Source organism: Marmota monax, unplaced genomic scaffold (assembly GCF_021218885.2).
Source record: "Marmota monax isolate L192 unplaced genomic scaffold, Marmota_monax_Labrador192_F-V1.1 WCK01_AAM20220418_F8-fsc00038, whole genome shotgun sequence".
NCBI lineage: Eukaryota > Metazoa > Chordata > Mammalia > Rodentia > Sciuridae > Marmota > Marmota monax.
Genome location: NW_026692498.1, coordinates 9,265,017 through 9,281,769, shown reverse-complemented (window position 1 = coordinate 9,281,769; position 16,753 = coordinate 9,265,017). Strand labels below are relative to the sequence as shown.

The 16,753-nt window shown below is 37.3% G+C and overlaps 1 protein-coding gene across 2 annotated transcripts in view; it reads right to left on the bottom strand.

Moving 5' to 3' along the window:
• Positions 1–16,753, bottom strand: part of LOC124093175 (steroid transmembrane transporter SLC22A24-like) — a 43,317-nt gene that overhangs the window by 11,747 nt on the left and 14,817 nt on the right. Inside the window, exons 6-7 of one of the 2 annotated variants that reach the window (XM_058579553.1) lie at positions 9,034–9,149; positions 4,933–5,339 (exon numbers count right to left, since the gene is read on the bottom strand). In XM_058579553.1, coding sequence (XP_058435536.1) covers positions 5,321–5,339; positions 9,034–9,149 — 135 coding nt within the window. In that variant the 3' untranslated portion in view covers positions 4,933–5,320. Of the gene's footprint in view, positions 1–4,932; positions 5,340–9,033; positions 9,150–16,753 lie in introns of those variants that run through there. The other variant, XM_046445461.2, reaches the window with a different exon arrangement.

The window sequence follows — 16,753 nt, the reverse complement described above, 5'->3', positions numbered from 1 at the left end:
CCATTCTAGTCCACAGAATCTCACTACTTTCCTTCACTCTTTTTTCACCCTTTCCCCACAGGATAAGAAACTTAAAAACTTTCCCTTCTCATCAGGCCCATGGTCATACCCTGGCTGCAGACTGGCAGATTGATTTCACCAACATGCCCCAGGTAAAAACCATAAAGTATTCTCTTGTATTGGTAGATACTTTTTCAGGATGGGTTGAAGCCTTTCCAACTTCTAACAAGCAGGCCTCTATGGTAGTTGATCTGTTGCTTACTCACATAATCCCCCCTTTCAGGATGCCCACTTCTATCCAATCAGACAATGGCCCAGAATTCACCTCGCAGATAACTCAGGGACTGGCTCATGCGCTATCACTCCCTTGGCATTGCCCTCACCACCCCCAGGCTTCCAGAAAGGTTGAAAGGACCAATCACTGGGTAAAGGTGCTCCCCTTGCTTTATTGTGCATTAGAGCCTTGCCAAAGAAGTCTTCTAATCTCTCACCTTATGAAGTCATGCATGGCCATCCCCTCGTTCCTCCCAAACTGCCTACAGAACCCTTACCCATCTCCGAAACCTATGCCCTGCCCCTCCTCTTCCATCTATGCTCTGAACTCTGGCGCTATCAAGACTGGCTCCTTCCTGACCGGTCTCTCTCAAAACCCTATCTCCTTAATACCTGGTGAACTTGTTTACTATTGCTCACCGGGGGAATAGCCCCATCTAAAACCAAAATGGGTGTGTCCTGCTCAGGTGATTATGTGCACTCCCTTGGCAGCCAAATTCAAGCTGTCTAATAACCAACTTACCCCATGGATTCACATTTCCAGGCTTAAGCCTGGTGCTCCTATACCTCCATCAGAAGAGCCAAGGATCATTACCTGTCATTAAGTACTCTTGTCAATGCTCCCTCTCATTTCTGGCCCCTCTTGGGTCCTCTCTTCATCCTATGTCTGGAGATTCAAGGCAAGTGACCCTAAGAGCCTTCTCCAGCCTGACCCCTCCCCTACTTGCTTGGATCTGGTTGGTAGTGGGACCATTGTGTGTTGTCCTTCTGACAAACCACTTAGGTGTCCAGAGCATGGTGACCCCTGAATAAGTGTGAACTACCTTTATCATAAGAGAGAACTTTACCAGTTGCCTTCTGGGCCTAAGGAGAAACATGTGTTTTGTTTGCCCTCCCAGTTTCATAAGAATTTCAAGTATCAGTATTTAAGGTTGAGGTGTTTCACATAAAACCTGGAGAGATCTGACTGCTTTCAAAGGGAAATCTGGTAAAAATGGGCCACTGTCCTCCCTTGGTTGCCTTCATTCAGCACGTGGGAGAAGCTGCCTTCTTTATTACAAAGCCCATGCTTTCTTGGTGTGACTAGGGAAAGCTGGGAACAGTGATAAGTGAGAGAAGCAAGCTGGTTTGGAAAGCTGGGATATTTTGAGAAAGGTAAAGAGAGAAGCAAGGTGGCTTCAGAGACACCCAGGTAGGAGAGAGTTGGAAGAGCAGCCTTAATAGAGAGGGAAGGGAGCTAGACTGGACTAGGAATGAAGAGTGGAATTGAGGGTGTTAGGTGCAGGACAGGATGGTATGCAGGGCATGCCAAACAAAGTTAGCTGCAGGATGACCTGGCTTCTCAAACTCTCTGACTGGTTCTTTATCACCTCTTTGCTTCAAGCCCAAACACCCAAGCCCCCGCTCAAGGCTGAACACTTAATCCCCTTTGTGCCAACAAGGCAGCTTGCAGACCCAGAGACCTCATTAGATTTGGGTATAAAAACTCCCTGTGCCTGTTCCTTCCCTTTATCATAAAGTTCATTCAGACTCGGGTGGGTAAAAAATTTCTAATCAAGCTTTAACCAGCTTCTCCTCAGGAATTACCAACTCCTGGCTACTGATGATACCTCCAGTCAAGACCTATGCTGAATGGACTGAAATCATGATGGCTCTGTGGTGGCAAGGAACCTTTGTTGATCTGGTTCCTGAAGTGATACCAGTCCTCTCTGCCCTCCTTGGGGGCTCCTTATTTTCCTCCTCTCCTTATCTGTAATTTCTTCTGCTATACTGGCCATGGATTCTAATAATGTGGTATCTTAATTTGTTCAGACGTTATCTTCCTTTGTCTTTTCATGTTGCTTGTGTGTCTTCCATTCTAGCACTGTGGTTCAAGGCATTACCATTTTACCCTATAATCTTATAGTGCCCCTGTAGGGTTTCAATACCCCTCTTTTGATGGGTAGTACAATGTTAACAGATACCAACATAAACAATATACCACATAAAAACAAATAGCTGATAATAGATGTTAACAGTTTGGTCATAATTTACAGAAATGGTGAATTCAATTATTATTTACAATATAATCATAGGTTTGTAAAAGGGTTTACAGATTCTGATGGTGGACAAAGAACTGTAGGTGAGGTGTAGGATGATATGCTGAGGAAGTAGAAAGTGAGGATACAGAATTATTATATCTTAAGAAGTGTGAAAGAGAAATCTAAGTAAGAAGTTAGTAGTAGGTGAGTAGAGAGGAAGTAATTTTTGGGAGACAAGTAAGTGGGAAGACAGTAGAGTACATGAAACAAACACACATATATATTAAAAAACATAAAAATGTTAAAGTAGTAAAAATTGGAGAAAAAAGAAAAGGAAAAGAATATACAACATAACTGTAATATCCTACTATTCAGTCATCTCATTTTTCATATCCTAATTCATGCAAAGTACTTGGTTTCATATATGTTTGGGATATGAGAGCAGGAGAATAGAGAGAGAGAGAAGAAAGAAAAAAATATTGAAGGGAGGAATACAGATTGTTTTGGTTGGAGATCAGTAGCTTTCCTATTTCCCTTCTCGTCCAATAGGTGGGGTCTTCTGTTGTTATCTGGTAACTCCACCTTTGGGATAGTGAAGGTAACCAGGGGAGGTTGAGTTGTTCCTGGGTGGAGGACACCTGGAAGTTGGGTGTGACACGCACTAGTCCCCAAGGGGAGACTGCACCAGAAGGATCTCTTTTGAGGCCTACTACTGTGATGTGAGCACCTGGTCTTATTTTCTTATCTCACCTGAAGACCTCCCAGTTCCTAGTCTCTGTGTCTCTAAACTTATCACACTCACTCTCTCCATTACTGTTTCCTAATACAGGACATTTCTTTCTGGGGCTCTTGTGTGTGATGCTTTGGCATGCTGTGAACCTGCCCTGCTGAGAGCTATTTTGTGTTGGGCAGTCACTGTGCTGGGTAAGCAGCTGCTGGGGAGCAGGAGGAGTTAGAAACTGGGAACCTGGCTAGCTGGAGTTCCAAACTGGGAGTTTCCTCCACCAAAAATGCTCATGTAGGTGACCCAAGATGGAAGCATTTGCTTTTATCCATGGGGTGTCGGGTTTGGTGGGGGGAGGAGCCAGGTGATGGTGTTGGATGATGAGTTCAGAGACTGGATATGTGGCATGCAGTGTGTGGCTGTGGCTTTCTTCAGAGTCTATGTGAAGTTCTCTGGTGCAGGCAGGCTATGGTGCATAGGGGACTATCTCTGTTGCTGCAGAGTCCCAAGATGGAAGTGACTTGGGGGCCCACACAAGAGTGGTGGCTTCAGATCCAGTGTGTGGATAGCTGTCAGGTATCCTGTGTGGGAGCTGCATCTGGGATTTCTGCTCAGGTGGGTGGATGAAAGTTTTATGTGGGTGCTGATGCCTATAGTCCCTCTCGGGCACCAGGTAGTCCTGCATGGGTGAGTACTGAATGGCATAGTGCTGTGATTCCTGTGCAAAAGCAGGAATATTGCTTGAGAGAAGAGGTATTCTCACTTCTTGAATCACAGGTCACAGAGCAACACAGAATGCTTCCTCTGTCTGGCCCACCATCTTGCATCCCTAGTGTAGTACGTCTTTAAGTATTTCCTGTAGTTCTGGGATAATGAATTCTTTTATTTTATCATTATCTTGGGAAGTTTTAACTTTTCCTTCCATTGTGACTGATTGCTTTGTTGGCTATCAGCAATCTTGATTGGCAATATTTTATTTCAGAGTTTGTATTATTTAATGCCAAGCCCTCCTGGATTATAGGGTCAGAGCTAAATCATAATTATCCTTATTGGTTTACCTCTAAATGTGACTCAACATTATTCTCTGGAAACTTTTAAAATTCTTTCTTTTGTCTGTACTTTTTAGTATTTAACTTATAATATGTCATGGAGAGATTCTTTTCTGGTCTTGTCTATTTTGGTCTCTACATGCCTCCAATATCTGGATATTCATCTCATACCCAAAGTTTCAAATATTTTCTGTTATTATATCACTGAGTAGGTTATCAATGTTATTAGACTCTATCTTTTCTCATTACTCCATGTATATAGGCCTTAAATTTACTCTCATAATGTCGTAGAGATATTGTATATTGTTATTGTAGTTTCATTTTTTTTCTTAAATACTGTCTGAATGATGACATTATCTCTGAGGTTTGAGATTATATCTTCTACCTGCTCTAATACATTAAAAAGGCTTTAATTCAGCTGGATTTTTTATTTAACTTACTGTGCCTTTTATTTTCAAGATTTCTTCCAGTTTTTTCAATATCTCTATATCTTTTTGTTGAATTTCTCATTCTTTTTCTGTAATGCCTTCCTTAGTTTATTCAATTTTCCTGACTTTTCTTGGTATTCAATCCTCTTTTTAAATAGTTATTATTTTGAATTATTTATCCAGCATTTTATATACTGCAATATCTTTGGAGTCATTGCTTGTGAGTTATTAACCTTTGGATATTTCATTTTACCACAATTTTTCATATTTCCAGTTTCAAGGTTAGTGCTTCTGTTGGGAAGGATTTCTCTTCCAAATTTATGTCAAGAACTTTGTAGGGTACAATCTTTTCTTGGTGAAGTGTTTTTGGGTATCATGTTGCTGTAAATTGTTGAATATAATTCCAGGTGTGTTTAATAGTATATCTTTCCTGATACTTGTTTTGTAATGTATTTTATTACATCCCCTCCCCTCAGTGGAGGTAACCCAACACAGTAGCTGCCCAAAACAGGTGTGCAGTGTGACCAGGGCCCACCTATGGGAGCCCCGGGGTGAGAGTTTCCTCAATTTGAAACTGATAAGGGAGAGGGAGGTGGGGCTTTATTTGGAGCCTAACAGAGAGACAAGGAACTGGGAAATCTCCAGGCAAGATAGGGAGATAGGACCATGCGCTAAAGTCATATGAGCAGTCCCAAAAGGAGACCAGTGAGGTGAAGTCTCCAGGCAGGGACTGGTGGGTGCCACTCCCCTCTTCCAGGTGCCCTGCATCAGGACCAGTCTTCCCACGCAGGTTACCTCCACCATCCAAAGAGCAGAGACACCAGCTTACAATAGACAACCCCACCTATTGGATGAGAATAGAAGAAGGAAAGATACAGATCTCTAAAGCTAGCAACAACCCTGGTTTCTTCCTTTAAGTTGTTTTTCTTCTTCTGCCTTTCTATTCTCTAGCCCTCACACCCCAATATATATGAAACCAAGAACTTTGCATAAAATATGATTTGAGGATTGAGTCATCTGAACAATATAATACAGAGGTGTTGTATATGCCCTTTTTTCTTCATTCATTTTTCCCCCCTTCAAATTTTACTATTTTAGCATCTGTATTTTTCTAAATACATATTTGTGTTTTTTTTTATGTACTCCACTGTCTTCCCACGTATTTGTCTACCATAAATTACTTCCTGTCTATTCCCTGGATACTAACCCTCTTCATTAAATTTCTCTTTTGCACTTCCTAAGATATATTACTCTATATCCTCACATCCTACCTCCACAGCATATCATCCTACACCCCACCTTCAGTTCATTGTCCATTGTCACAAACTGGAAACCTTTTTACAAAACTCCCGATTATACTTTAGATAATAATTGAATCCAACAATTCTGGACATTGAGACTAAACTGTAAATGTCTTAATAACAACAAATTGTTCATAAGTGGTATATTGTTGATATTAGGACCTGTTAACACTGTTCTTTCCCACAAATGAGAGGTCTTGGAACCCTACAAGAGCACTAAAAACCTATAGGGTAAAAACAATAACACTCCAGACCCACAGAGCTGGAAAGGAAGACACACAAGCAGCATGAAAAGACAAGGGAAGAAGTGCCCCAAACAAATTAACACACCACATCATTAGAATCATTGGAAGCCCAGCAGAAGAAATTACAGAGAAGGAGTTTATGATTCACATGGTTAAAATGTTCTGTGAACTCAAGGAAGACATAAGAGAGCAAATACAGGCAGTGAAAGATCAATTTGACAAATACAGGGAAAAAATTACCTCAACAGGGAGACAGAGGTTCAAAAAAAAGAAAAAAGGAACAGAAATCCTTGAAATGAAAGAAACAATAAACCAAATTAAAAGCTGAAATGAAAGCATCACCAGCAGAGTAGACCACTTGGAAGACAGGATATTAGATAATGAGGATAAAATATATAAAGTTGAAAAGAACATAGACCACACAGTGATAATAGTAAGAAACCATGAACAGAACATTCAAGAAATATAGGATAGGATAAAAAGACCAAATTTAAGAGTTATTAGGATAGAGGAAGGCATAGAGGTACAAACCAAAGGAATGAACAATCTATTCAGTGAAATAATATTAGAAAACTTTCCAAACATGAAGAATGAATTTGAATTCCAAATTTAAAAGCCTACAGGATGCTGAATGTACAAAATCAAAACAGATCCACACCAAGTCACATTATAATAAAAATGCCCAACATACAGAATAAAAAGAGCATTTTAAAAGCCACAAGAGAAAGGAATCATATTGCCTACAGGGGAAAACCAATTAGGATAATGTCAGATTTTTCAACACAGACCTTGAAAGCTAGAAGATCCTGAAGCAACATATATCAAGCTTAGTAAAATCTAATAGTGTGTATTGCATTGGAGCTTGAGAATTCCAATTTCTATGAGATTTCAAATGGGGGAGTCTTTCTGGTAGGTCAGGCAATTGTGTTATATATACAAGGGCATAAGGAATATACCCTCTGTGATTGCTTTTCTAGACTTGATAATTCTGTGTATATTAAAAGGGTATGGGAGCAATCTATTTTGAAATCCTTCATAGATGTGGTATTCACAGTCTTAGTGTTATTTATCTTTGCTGTTTCTATAAGGAAATATGTTCATGAGTGAGCACTGAGTCCCTCTAGCCATTCCTGGTTGTCAATTTTGGGGTTCTCTCCTACTCTTTGTGATATTGTGTTGCTGAAGTTTGAGTGAGTTAGGTAGTATATGGAGGAAAATGTACTGTCTCCTAAATGGGTAGAGTGTGTGGCTCAGAAGCATAATATCTACCAAATGAAGGTAAAGTGTTAAAACCAGATCTCCAGCATCTCCCAGAAAAAGAAAAATAAATAACAGTAACAATAGTAGTAAATTATATATAGCATTAAAATGAATACCAGAGATGAACTATGACATTTTCAGCACTAAAAGCCACAAAACAGAAATGGTGGGGTCAAAAATTAGCAACAGCAAAAATTACAATCAGCCATGAATATATCACTAAAGGAAATACCAGGTGTCAACTATGACTTCCAAAATAATAATAACTGTAAAAATATGAATGGTGTGGGCATAAGTTACATAAAATAGTGTTAAAATATGGGAAAATTTTGGTTCATTAAGAGAAAAAAATGGGAAAAAGTGAAAAAGAAAGATTAGAATATTATAAAGGACAGAAACAAAGCAGAAAAGAGGCATAAAGTGAAGCCCCAAAACAAGAAGGAAAATTTTTAAAAAATGAAATAAAGTAGAGAGAGAGAGAGAGAGAGGGATGGGGTGGGGGGAGAGAGAGAGAGAGAGAGAGAGAGAGAGAACAGAAAAGTTTTAGTATTAGAAGAAGAATATGGGAGAGAGAGTCACAATAGAAAAAAAGATAAAACTTCACTAACCCTAAAAAACAAAATAATAAAATAAAAATCTGTTAAAATATGAAAAAGAAAATGTACATACATATATACATTCTCACATACTTATGTATGCATACAAACCACACTGCAAATACAATTGGAAGAACAAAAAATTTGTTAACAATTAATGAAAGAATTGTCTTCATTGTGGTGGTTGAAACTGGCCAAGGATGCATATTTACTACAAATGCCAGACTGATCTTCCTTCCAATTCTTTCTGGGGGTATGTGCATCTTATAGCAAAGATTTGGGGATTAGTAACCCTTTCTCCTTTTTCTTAATTGATATACCTAGAACCAAATATGGAGTGGTCCGACTCAAAGCTCATTGAAATGACTCTTAGGTTTTCAGTTCATCAGTACAAGGTAGTATGTATGAGAATTACCATCTGTTGGAATGTTGTCTAGAAAGTCTAGGTTAATGTATGCTTAGGGAAGAGATGAGGCAAAGATCTAAATGGAAAGTTCCCACAGTTGAGATCTATCCATTATTTGTCATATTCTTTGTCATATTCTGGAGACATTAGTAAAAGAAACCAATAAGACCAGGTCGATGGCAATCTATTCTGGTTGTCCCAATCCCAGACACTTTTTAATAATTTTATTCATAAGGTAACCAAGTTCCCTGGGTGAGGGGGCACAGCACACTTCACTACCCAGGACTATGGCCTTCCAAGGCTCAATCCTTGAATGTAATCATGCCTGCCTGTTTGGCTTCCTAAATATCTTCAGCTGATTAAATGAGTCGCCAGACTCCATGGGAAAGTAAGTCGCACTCCTCTCTGTATCCCTGAACTGAATTCTCCTGGATGAAATCTTCTGTGTGCCTGTTTTAACAGCATGTATTCTACTCCTTATGGTAGATGCCATCCAGGATTCTCTCCAAATCTTTGACTGTCCAGTATTGAATTTTAGTGAATTCCCTTAAACATCTACCTCACTGAGACACAGTATTCACTTGATTCAATTCAAAGCCATAGAGAAACTGAAAGGTGCAACCTTTCTCTACTCTACCATATTTGTCCCTCATGGCTAATAATTTTTGAAAGGAGGAATGTGGCTGCATCTTAAACATTTTGAAGTTACTAAACATCAGATGGTACTTACCTGGAAAAGCACATGCAGAAGGTTCTCATAATCACTTTGGGTGCATGGAACAATTGAAAAATTGATGGTTTGGTCTGGACTGCATCCAACACCTTCTGTATGGTGGATTTCACATACTGAAACAACAAAAACAACAGGCACTTATAATATGTCAATAATGGGCAGGTATAGTAGTAAGTACTAGAGGATGAGATAAATATGCTCACTATGTTTGAAACATCTGACTCATTGGGAATATGGATGCTAAATGATCTACCTCATGTAGCGTGAGCTACAAAGTGATTGGGGAGAATGAAAACTACCTACAAATAAAGCCAGTTTAAACACTTATTTTATGATAGGTAAAAAGGATTAAACAAAAGATTTTCACTGTAAATCAAAAACAATGAAAAGCTACTTGTTTAAGGATTTGACCTTTCTTTCCTATTCACTGGAAATGAGACTTTTCCCTCATTGTTAGAATTAGAGTTTATCTCTGTACATCAATGGATTTTATAAAAGCTAGGTCCACTTTATGATTTGGTCCCAAGTGGACGTTTTCTAGGTATTGTAGTCATGCTACCTCCACTCATGATTGGAGTGTACAGAGTTACAAGAGTGTAAAAAGTAGGTTATCTGTCAATGGAGTATGATTTGCACCCAGGCCAGATGTTATAGCAGGTGAAATTCCATGTGAAATATAATAGTTGCAAAAACATTTGGTTTCAAGGTTAGAATTTTTAGGCCTGACACTACTGTTACTTTTTATTTTGGGGAAGGTTGGTCATTAGGTACCTAAATGTTATATTCTGGTGTTTTATGGTACAGCAGGGTGTCTATTGATAATGATAACATATTCTGTATTTCCAGAAATGCTAGAATAAAGAATTTTGAATGTTCTCAGTACAAAGAATAACTGTTTGAGATGATAGATATCCTTACTCCAAGTTGAACATTACACAATGTATCCATGCATCAGAATGTCACATAATATCACCAAGTATGTAAATTTATTACGCATCAGTTAAAAAGTGAAAGTAGCCCCTCACGTTCTTACTGGAGTTATTAAAGATTGCTCAGTGTCACAAAATAATATCAAATGTATTCAACAAGAGAGAAGGCACTTAATAATTTTCAAAATAGTAATACTTTATTTCTGATAATAAAAATACAGTGAGCTGAGCATGGTGGCACATGCCTGTAATCCCAGCAGTTTAAGAGGCTGCGGCTGGTGAATTGCAAGTTCAATGCCACCCTCAGCAACTTAGTGGGACACTAAGCAACTTACCTAGACCCTGTCTCAAAATAAAATATAAAAAGGGTCTGGGATATGGCTCAGTGGTTAAGTACCCTGGCTTCAATCCCTGATGCAGAACAAACAAATCAACTCCCCCAAAGTAGCCCAAAACAAAACAAAAATAATCAAATGAACTAAACAAAACAAAACAAAAACACCCTCCCCACAACAACAACAACAACAAAAATTATACTGACTTAGCACAGGATACCACAGACAATTGTTTTCCCTGGAGCTCCAGTAAATAAATATTTTAGGCCATACAGGCAATGATTTTTATTGCAACTGCTTAATTATGATGCTGTAGCACAAAACAGTCATTCATAATACAAGATCAAATGGGTTTGACTATGTTCCATAATATTTTATTTACAAAAACAGGTATTATTCTCAAAAGAGTTTGCTAATCTCTGTTTAGTGGATGCTATTGTATCCTATTCACATGTTTTATTCACTTCTCCAGGTTCTGGGAGTGTTGATGGCTGGTTGTTGTGGCCCCAACTGTGAATTGCCCTTAGATAAAGACAATCTCCTCACCCAATGCTATACCCTTGTCCTTATCCAATAACTGAAGAATTCAAGCATATTAGAACCATGCTTCCTTGCTTCAAGGCAGAGGAATTCTCATGGGAAATCCTAGTTCCAGTGTTTCTTGCAAGATCTCCTGGGTTCTCTATTACAACTGCATTATACTCTGACTTTTATTTCTGGCTATTTTCATTTTTTTTCTCCTCACAGATAATGTTTTGAAAGAAGACCTCAATAAACCTTCTGCACACAAATCTCAGATTTCCCAGTTTCTGGGAAAGCAGATCTATAATACTTGTAATTGTATGGTAGTAGTCAAATAAATTGATTGTATAATGAGAATCTAGAACTAGATCATCCAATGAATATCCCATAGTGGTGTTAGCTGGTGCATGCAGTTGTAATTCAGGTATTTAAATTTTCACTGGTGGTAAACTGGAATGGGTTGGTTGTGATCCCAGGATTTCAAATTTTTTTAAAAAAGGAATAATTGTGAGGATTTTAGACTTCAGTAGCTCTTGTAAAGTGCTATGAATGCATTTAAGAAAGACATTTACTAGTAGTGACTGACTACCAATCTAAAGTGGAATGTGAAAACCAGAAGATGTATATAAAGAGCAGTATATAAGGAGACCCTCATCTTCCACAGGTAGAGGGCAGAAAAATATGAAGAACAAGTCCCAGGACTAAGTTTTAAGAATAATGTCAGGTTTATATGACATTATATGGTGTGGGAAGCCATTCTCACAAGTGATTGGGCACCTCCCTGATTGGGTGTGAGGCGTTCTGGCTAAACTGGGTCAGAACAAATCCCCACCCTTTCTAGGTGCAAGAGCCCATCCGTGTGGGGGTGTGACTGACCATCAACCCTGAGACCAATCACTGACCCTGACCTTGGAATGCTGTCCCCCTTGACCTTCATTGGATGGAATTTTCCCCTGAATTTCTTGTTCCCTAATAAAAGGCCACTCCCTGGCATGCGCTCTCTCTCCTGCTAGTTTGTGTAAACCTCGCTGCCCTATTGGGTGGCTCGAGGCAGGAGCCCGAGGGAGAGCCATCTCAGACCTGGTCAAAGAAAAAGCTAAATTGAGTTTTGTGTGTTTATTTTGATCTCACTAGTTAACTTCTATGCTTCAAACCTCTAGTATGAAGCCAGTGTGCTGGTTGTGCAGTGGAATATGGTTTCTTTTGTGAAAAGACCTGGCCTTAATTGAGAAATAGGACTTATTTGGGGATGGTTATAACTGAGTTGAGGCATTTGATCTTTTTGAATCCCTTCATTCCCTAGTACTACTTGGCATGAAAATATATTGACCCCCCCCCCCCGCCCCGCTAAAATCTAGTGCTACTGCCTGGTTTAAAGATAGTGCAGAGTTTATGCTTGCAAGAAAATACATAATTTCCCTGCCATGATTTATAACTATTTTCCTCCTACCAGATAACTAAAAGAAAAATATAATCTGTTTGGGAGATGTTTTGTCTACTGAGTAGGAAAAGTGCCTGTATGCTCAAAGTGCTCAAGTAGCAAGCAGAAACCATCAACTTGAGAGCACACATGAGGAATAATTTTTTAATTTCAAAATTTTATTGGTGCAAATAGCAATCATACAGAATAGTGGGTTTCATTGTGGTTTATTCCCACATGCACATAACATAATTTGGTTAATTTCATTTCCAACTAACACCCCATTGAACTCTATTTCCTCCCCCTGATAATTTTCTTTACTCTGAAAATCTTATTCAATTTTCATGAGATTCTCCTTTTTTCCTTTTTTCTATCCAACTTCCACATATGAGAGAAAACATATGACCTTGAATTTATGAGTCTGGATTATTTCACTTAACATAATGATCTCACATTCCATTTATTTTTTTAGCAAATGACAAAATTTCATTCTTCTTTATGGCTGAGCACAACACTGTTGTGTATAAATATACCATTGTCTTTATCCCTTAATCTGTTGATGAATACCTGCTCCATTAGTTGGCTCTTGTGATTTGTGCTGCCATAGATATTTATGTAAATGGATCTCTAGAGTATGCTAATATTAAGTCTTTTGGATAAATACTGAATTACGCACTCATACCTGGTAATATGGTGGTTCTATTTCTAGTTTTAAGGAATCTCTATTCTGATTTCCATAGTGACTGTAGTAATTTACATTCTTACAGAGTTCAAATATCAGAGTTCCAATTCCCCAGCATCTTCCCAGCATTTATTGTAATTTTTCTTAATACAACTCTGTTGTATAATTTTAAATTAGATATTATGATATATCCAGTGATATATTTTCTTTGTTCAAAATTGTTTTGGCAATTATGGGTCTCCTGTCTTTCCATATGAATTCTAGGACTCATTTTTTTTCTTTTTTTAGATCTATGAAGAGTTTATATGTTGATGGGTATTGCATTGAACGTGTAGATCATGTTGGGTCATATGGTGATTTTATCAATATTAACTCTACCTATGAAAGAAAAGATGCTAAGATTAAGGTGGTCAGCTAGATATTAGACAGAAACACTGCACCTGATAGAAAACAATGTAGGCACAACACTACATGTTGGCTAGGAACAGACTTCCTTAACAAAATTCCTAAAGCACAAGAAGTAAAATAAAAAATCAACAGACTGGTTGGTATAAAACTGAAAAGCTTATTTACAGCAGAGGAAACAAACAAGAGTGTGAAGAGAGAGCTTACAGAATGGGAGAAAAATTTTGCCACCCACGCTTCAGATAGGGCATTAATTTCCAGGATATAAAAAGAACTCAAAAAGCTTAACACCACCACGACCACCATCACCACAACCATAATCACCTTCACCCAAAACCAGTCAATAAATGGGACAAGAAACTAAAAAGACACATATCAAAAAAGGAAATAGGAATGGTCAACAAATATATGAAAAAAAGGTTCAATATCTATAGAAATTAGAGAAATGCATATTAAAACTACAATGAGATTTTATGTCATTTCAGTCAGAATAGCAATTACAAAAATACAAGGAACAATAAGTGTTATTGAGTATGTGGGGAAAAGGAAACACTCAGACATTGCTGGTGGGACTACAAAATAGTGCAACCATACTGGAAAGTGGTATGATGATTACTCAAAAAATGGAATGGAAACACCAGTTATTCCACTCCGCAGTATACATCCAAAGGATTTAAAATCAGGGTACTATAGTGATGCAGCCACATCAATGTTTACAACAGAACAATTCACAATAGCAGGCCTATGGAGCCAAACTAGATGCCTATCAACAGATGAATGGATAAAGAAACTGTGGCATATATACGATACCCAATGCAATATAAATCAGCCATAAAATGAATAACTTTATGATATTTGCCACAAAATGGATGGATATGGAGTCTATCATGCTAAGGGAGATAAGCCAATCCCAAAAGACCAAAGGTCAGATTTTTCTCTCTTACATGAATGTTAACACAAAATAAGGTGGGAGGAGGGGAAGAATAGAAATTCAGTGGATTAGACAAAGTGGAAAGAAGGGATGGGCAGAGAGAGAAATAGAAAAGACAGTGGAATTAATCTGACATTATTTCATATGTACACATATGAATAGAACACAATGAACCTCACAATTGTGTACATCCACAAGACTGAGATCCTAAATAGAATAAGATAAAAACTATGCTTGTATAAATATACCAAAGTAAATTCTACTGTCTTGCATAACTAAAACAGAACCAAAAAAAGAAAAAGAAAAACAATCAAGATGGTCAGAGTATAAACTTGAATAAAGGGGTAGTTTGTTTTTCATATGGAAATAATTGTTCACAGCTTTGAATGACAGCCTGAACAGAATAATAACTACCAATGAGATAGAAGAAGTAATGAAAAGTCTTCAAACAAAGAATAGCCCAGAGTCAGATGGATTCTTATCTGAATTCTACCAGAATTTCAAAGAAGAAATAATGCTAATGGTCCTCAAATTATTCCACAAAATAGAAAGGGATGGAACACTTCCAAATTTATTCTATAAAGCCACTATCATCCTCATACTACAATCAGATAAAGACACATCCAGGAAAGAAAACTACAGGCCAATTACCCTGATGAACTAAGATGAAAAAATTCTTAATAAAATATTAGCTAATCATATTCAATCATGTATTTAGAAGATTACACACCAATACCAAGTTGATTTTTATGCCAATCTTGCAAGGATGTCTTAACATTCACAAATCAATACGTGTAATTTCCCACATAAATAAATTTAAGAACAAAAATCACATAGTCATGTCAATAGATGCAGAGAAATAATTTAGCAAAATTCAGTACCTATTCTTGACAAAAAAGGAAGGAAGGAAGGATAGATGGAACTACCTCAATATTGTAAATAGTATATGCCAAAAACTCAAAGCCAATATCAGAGTGAATGAGGGAAAATTGAAAGCATTTCCTTTAAATTCTGGAACAAGACAAGGATTTATATCCTCACAACTTCTATTCAATATATATTAGAAATTGTCATTAGAGCAATTAGATGAGAGAAGAAGATAAAAGGAATAAAAATAGGAAAAGTAGAAGTAAAATTATCACTATTTCCAGGTGATACAATCCTATATTTAGAAGATCTAAAACTTTGATCAGAAGACTGCTATATTTAATAAACAAATTCAGCACAGTAGCAGATTACAAAGTCAACATACACAATAAATAGCTTTGTTGTACACCAATAATAAATCTTCTGAGAATGAAATCAGGAAAATAATGCAATTCACAATAAACTCAAAACAAAAAAGCAAACAACAAACAAATAAACAAAAACACATAAAAGAAACCAAAATCAAAATAACACATTCCTAGGAATAAATCTAGCAAAAGATATGAAAGATCTGTACAATGAAAATTATACAAGATTGAAGAATGAAATTGAAAAAGACACAAGAAGATTGAAAGATTTCCATGTTTATGGGAAGGCACAATTAATATTCTTAAAATCTCTATACTACAAAAATCATTATATAAATTCAATGCAATCTTCATCAAAATGCTAATGATACTCTTCACAGTCTTAAAATTCATTTGGAATAATAAAAGATCCAGAATAGCCAAAGTTATTCTAAGCCAAAAAAGCAATGCTGGGGGCATCACAAAGCCTGTCTTCAAATTATACTACAGAGCTATAGCAACAATAATTGTACTGGTGTAAAAACTGACACATAGACCAATGGTACAGAAAACACAGAGATGACCCAATACATCTACAATCATCTAATCCTTGATAAGATTACCAAAACATACATTGGAGAAAAGATACCCTTTTTAACCAATGGTGCTGGAAAAACTGGTTAACCAAGCGTAAAAGCATGAAACTAAACCCCTATCTCTTATCCTGCATAAAAGTCATCTAAAAATTGATCAAAAACTTTTGGAATTATACCAGAAATTATGCAACTTCTAGAATAAAACTGGGTCAACACTTCAACATTGTCACTGACCCTTCAAAAGGACACTCAAAAGTCAGGAAATAATGCCCAGAATTAATAAATGGGATGGCATAAAATTAAAAAGAATCAGCACAGCAAAGAAAACAACAATTAAAATGTGAAGTGAGTGGAAGAGAATCTTTGTCAGCTACTCTTCTGACACAGGATTAATTTCCAAAATGCATAAAGAACTAAACACACACACACACACACACACACAAATACGCACATACACACACACACACCTAACCTAAATGGTAAATAGGCAAATAAATTGAAGAGACACTTCTCAAAATATTCACATGGACAACAAGTAAATAAAAAATAGTTAACATTTTTTAAAAATTAGGTAAATGCAAATGAAAGCTACACTGAGATGTCACCTCACTCTTGTTACAATGGCAGCCATCAAGAATACAAACAATAACATATGGTGGAGAGGGTGTGGAGATAAAGGAAAC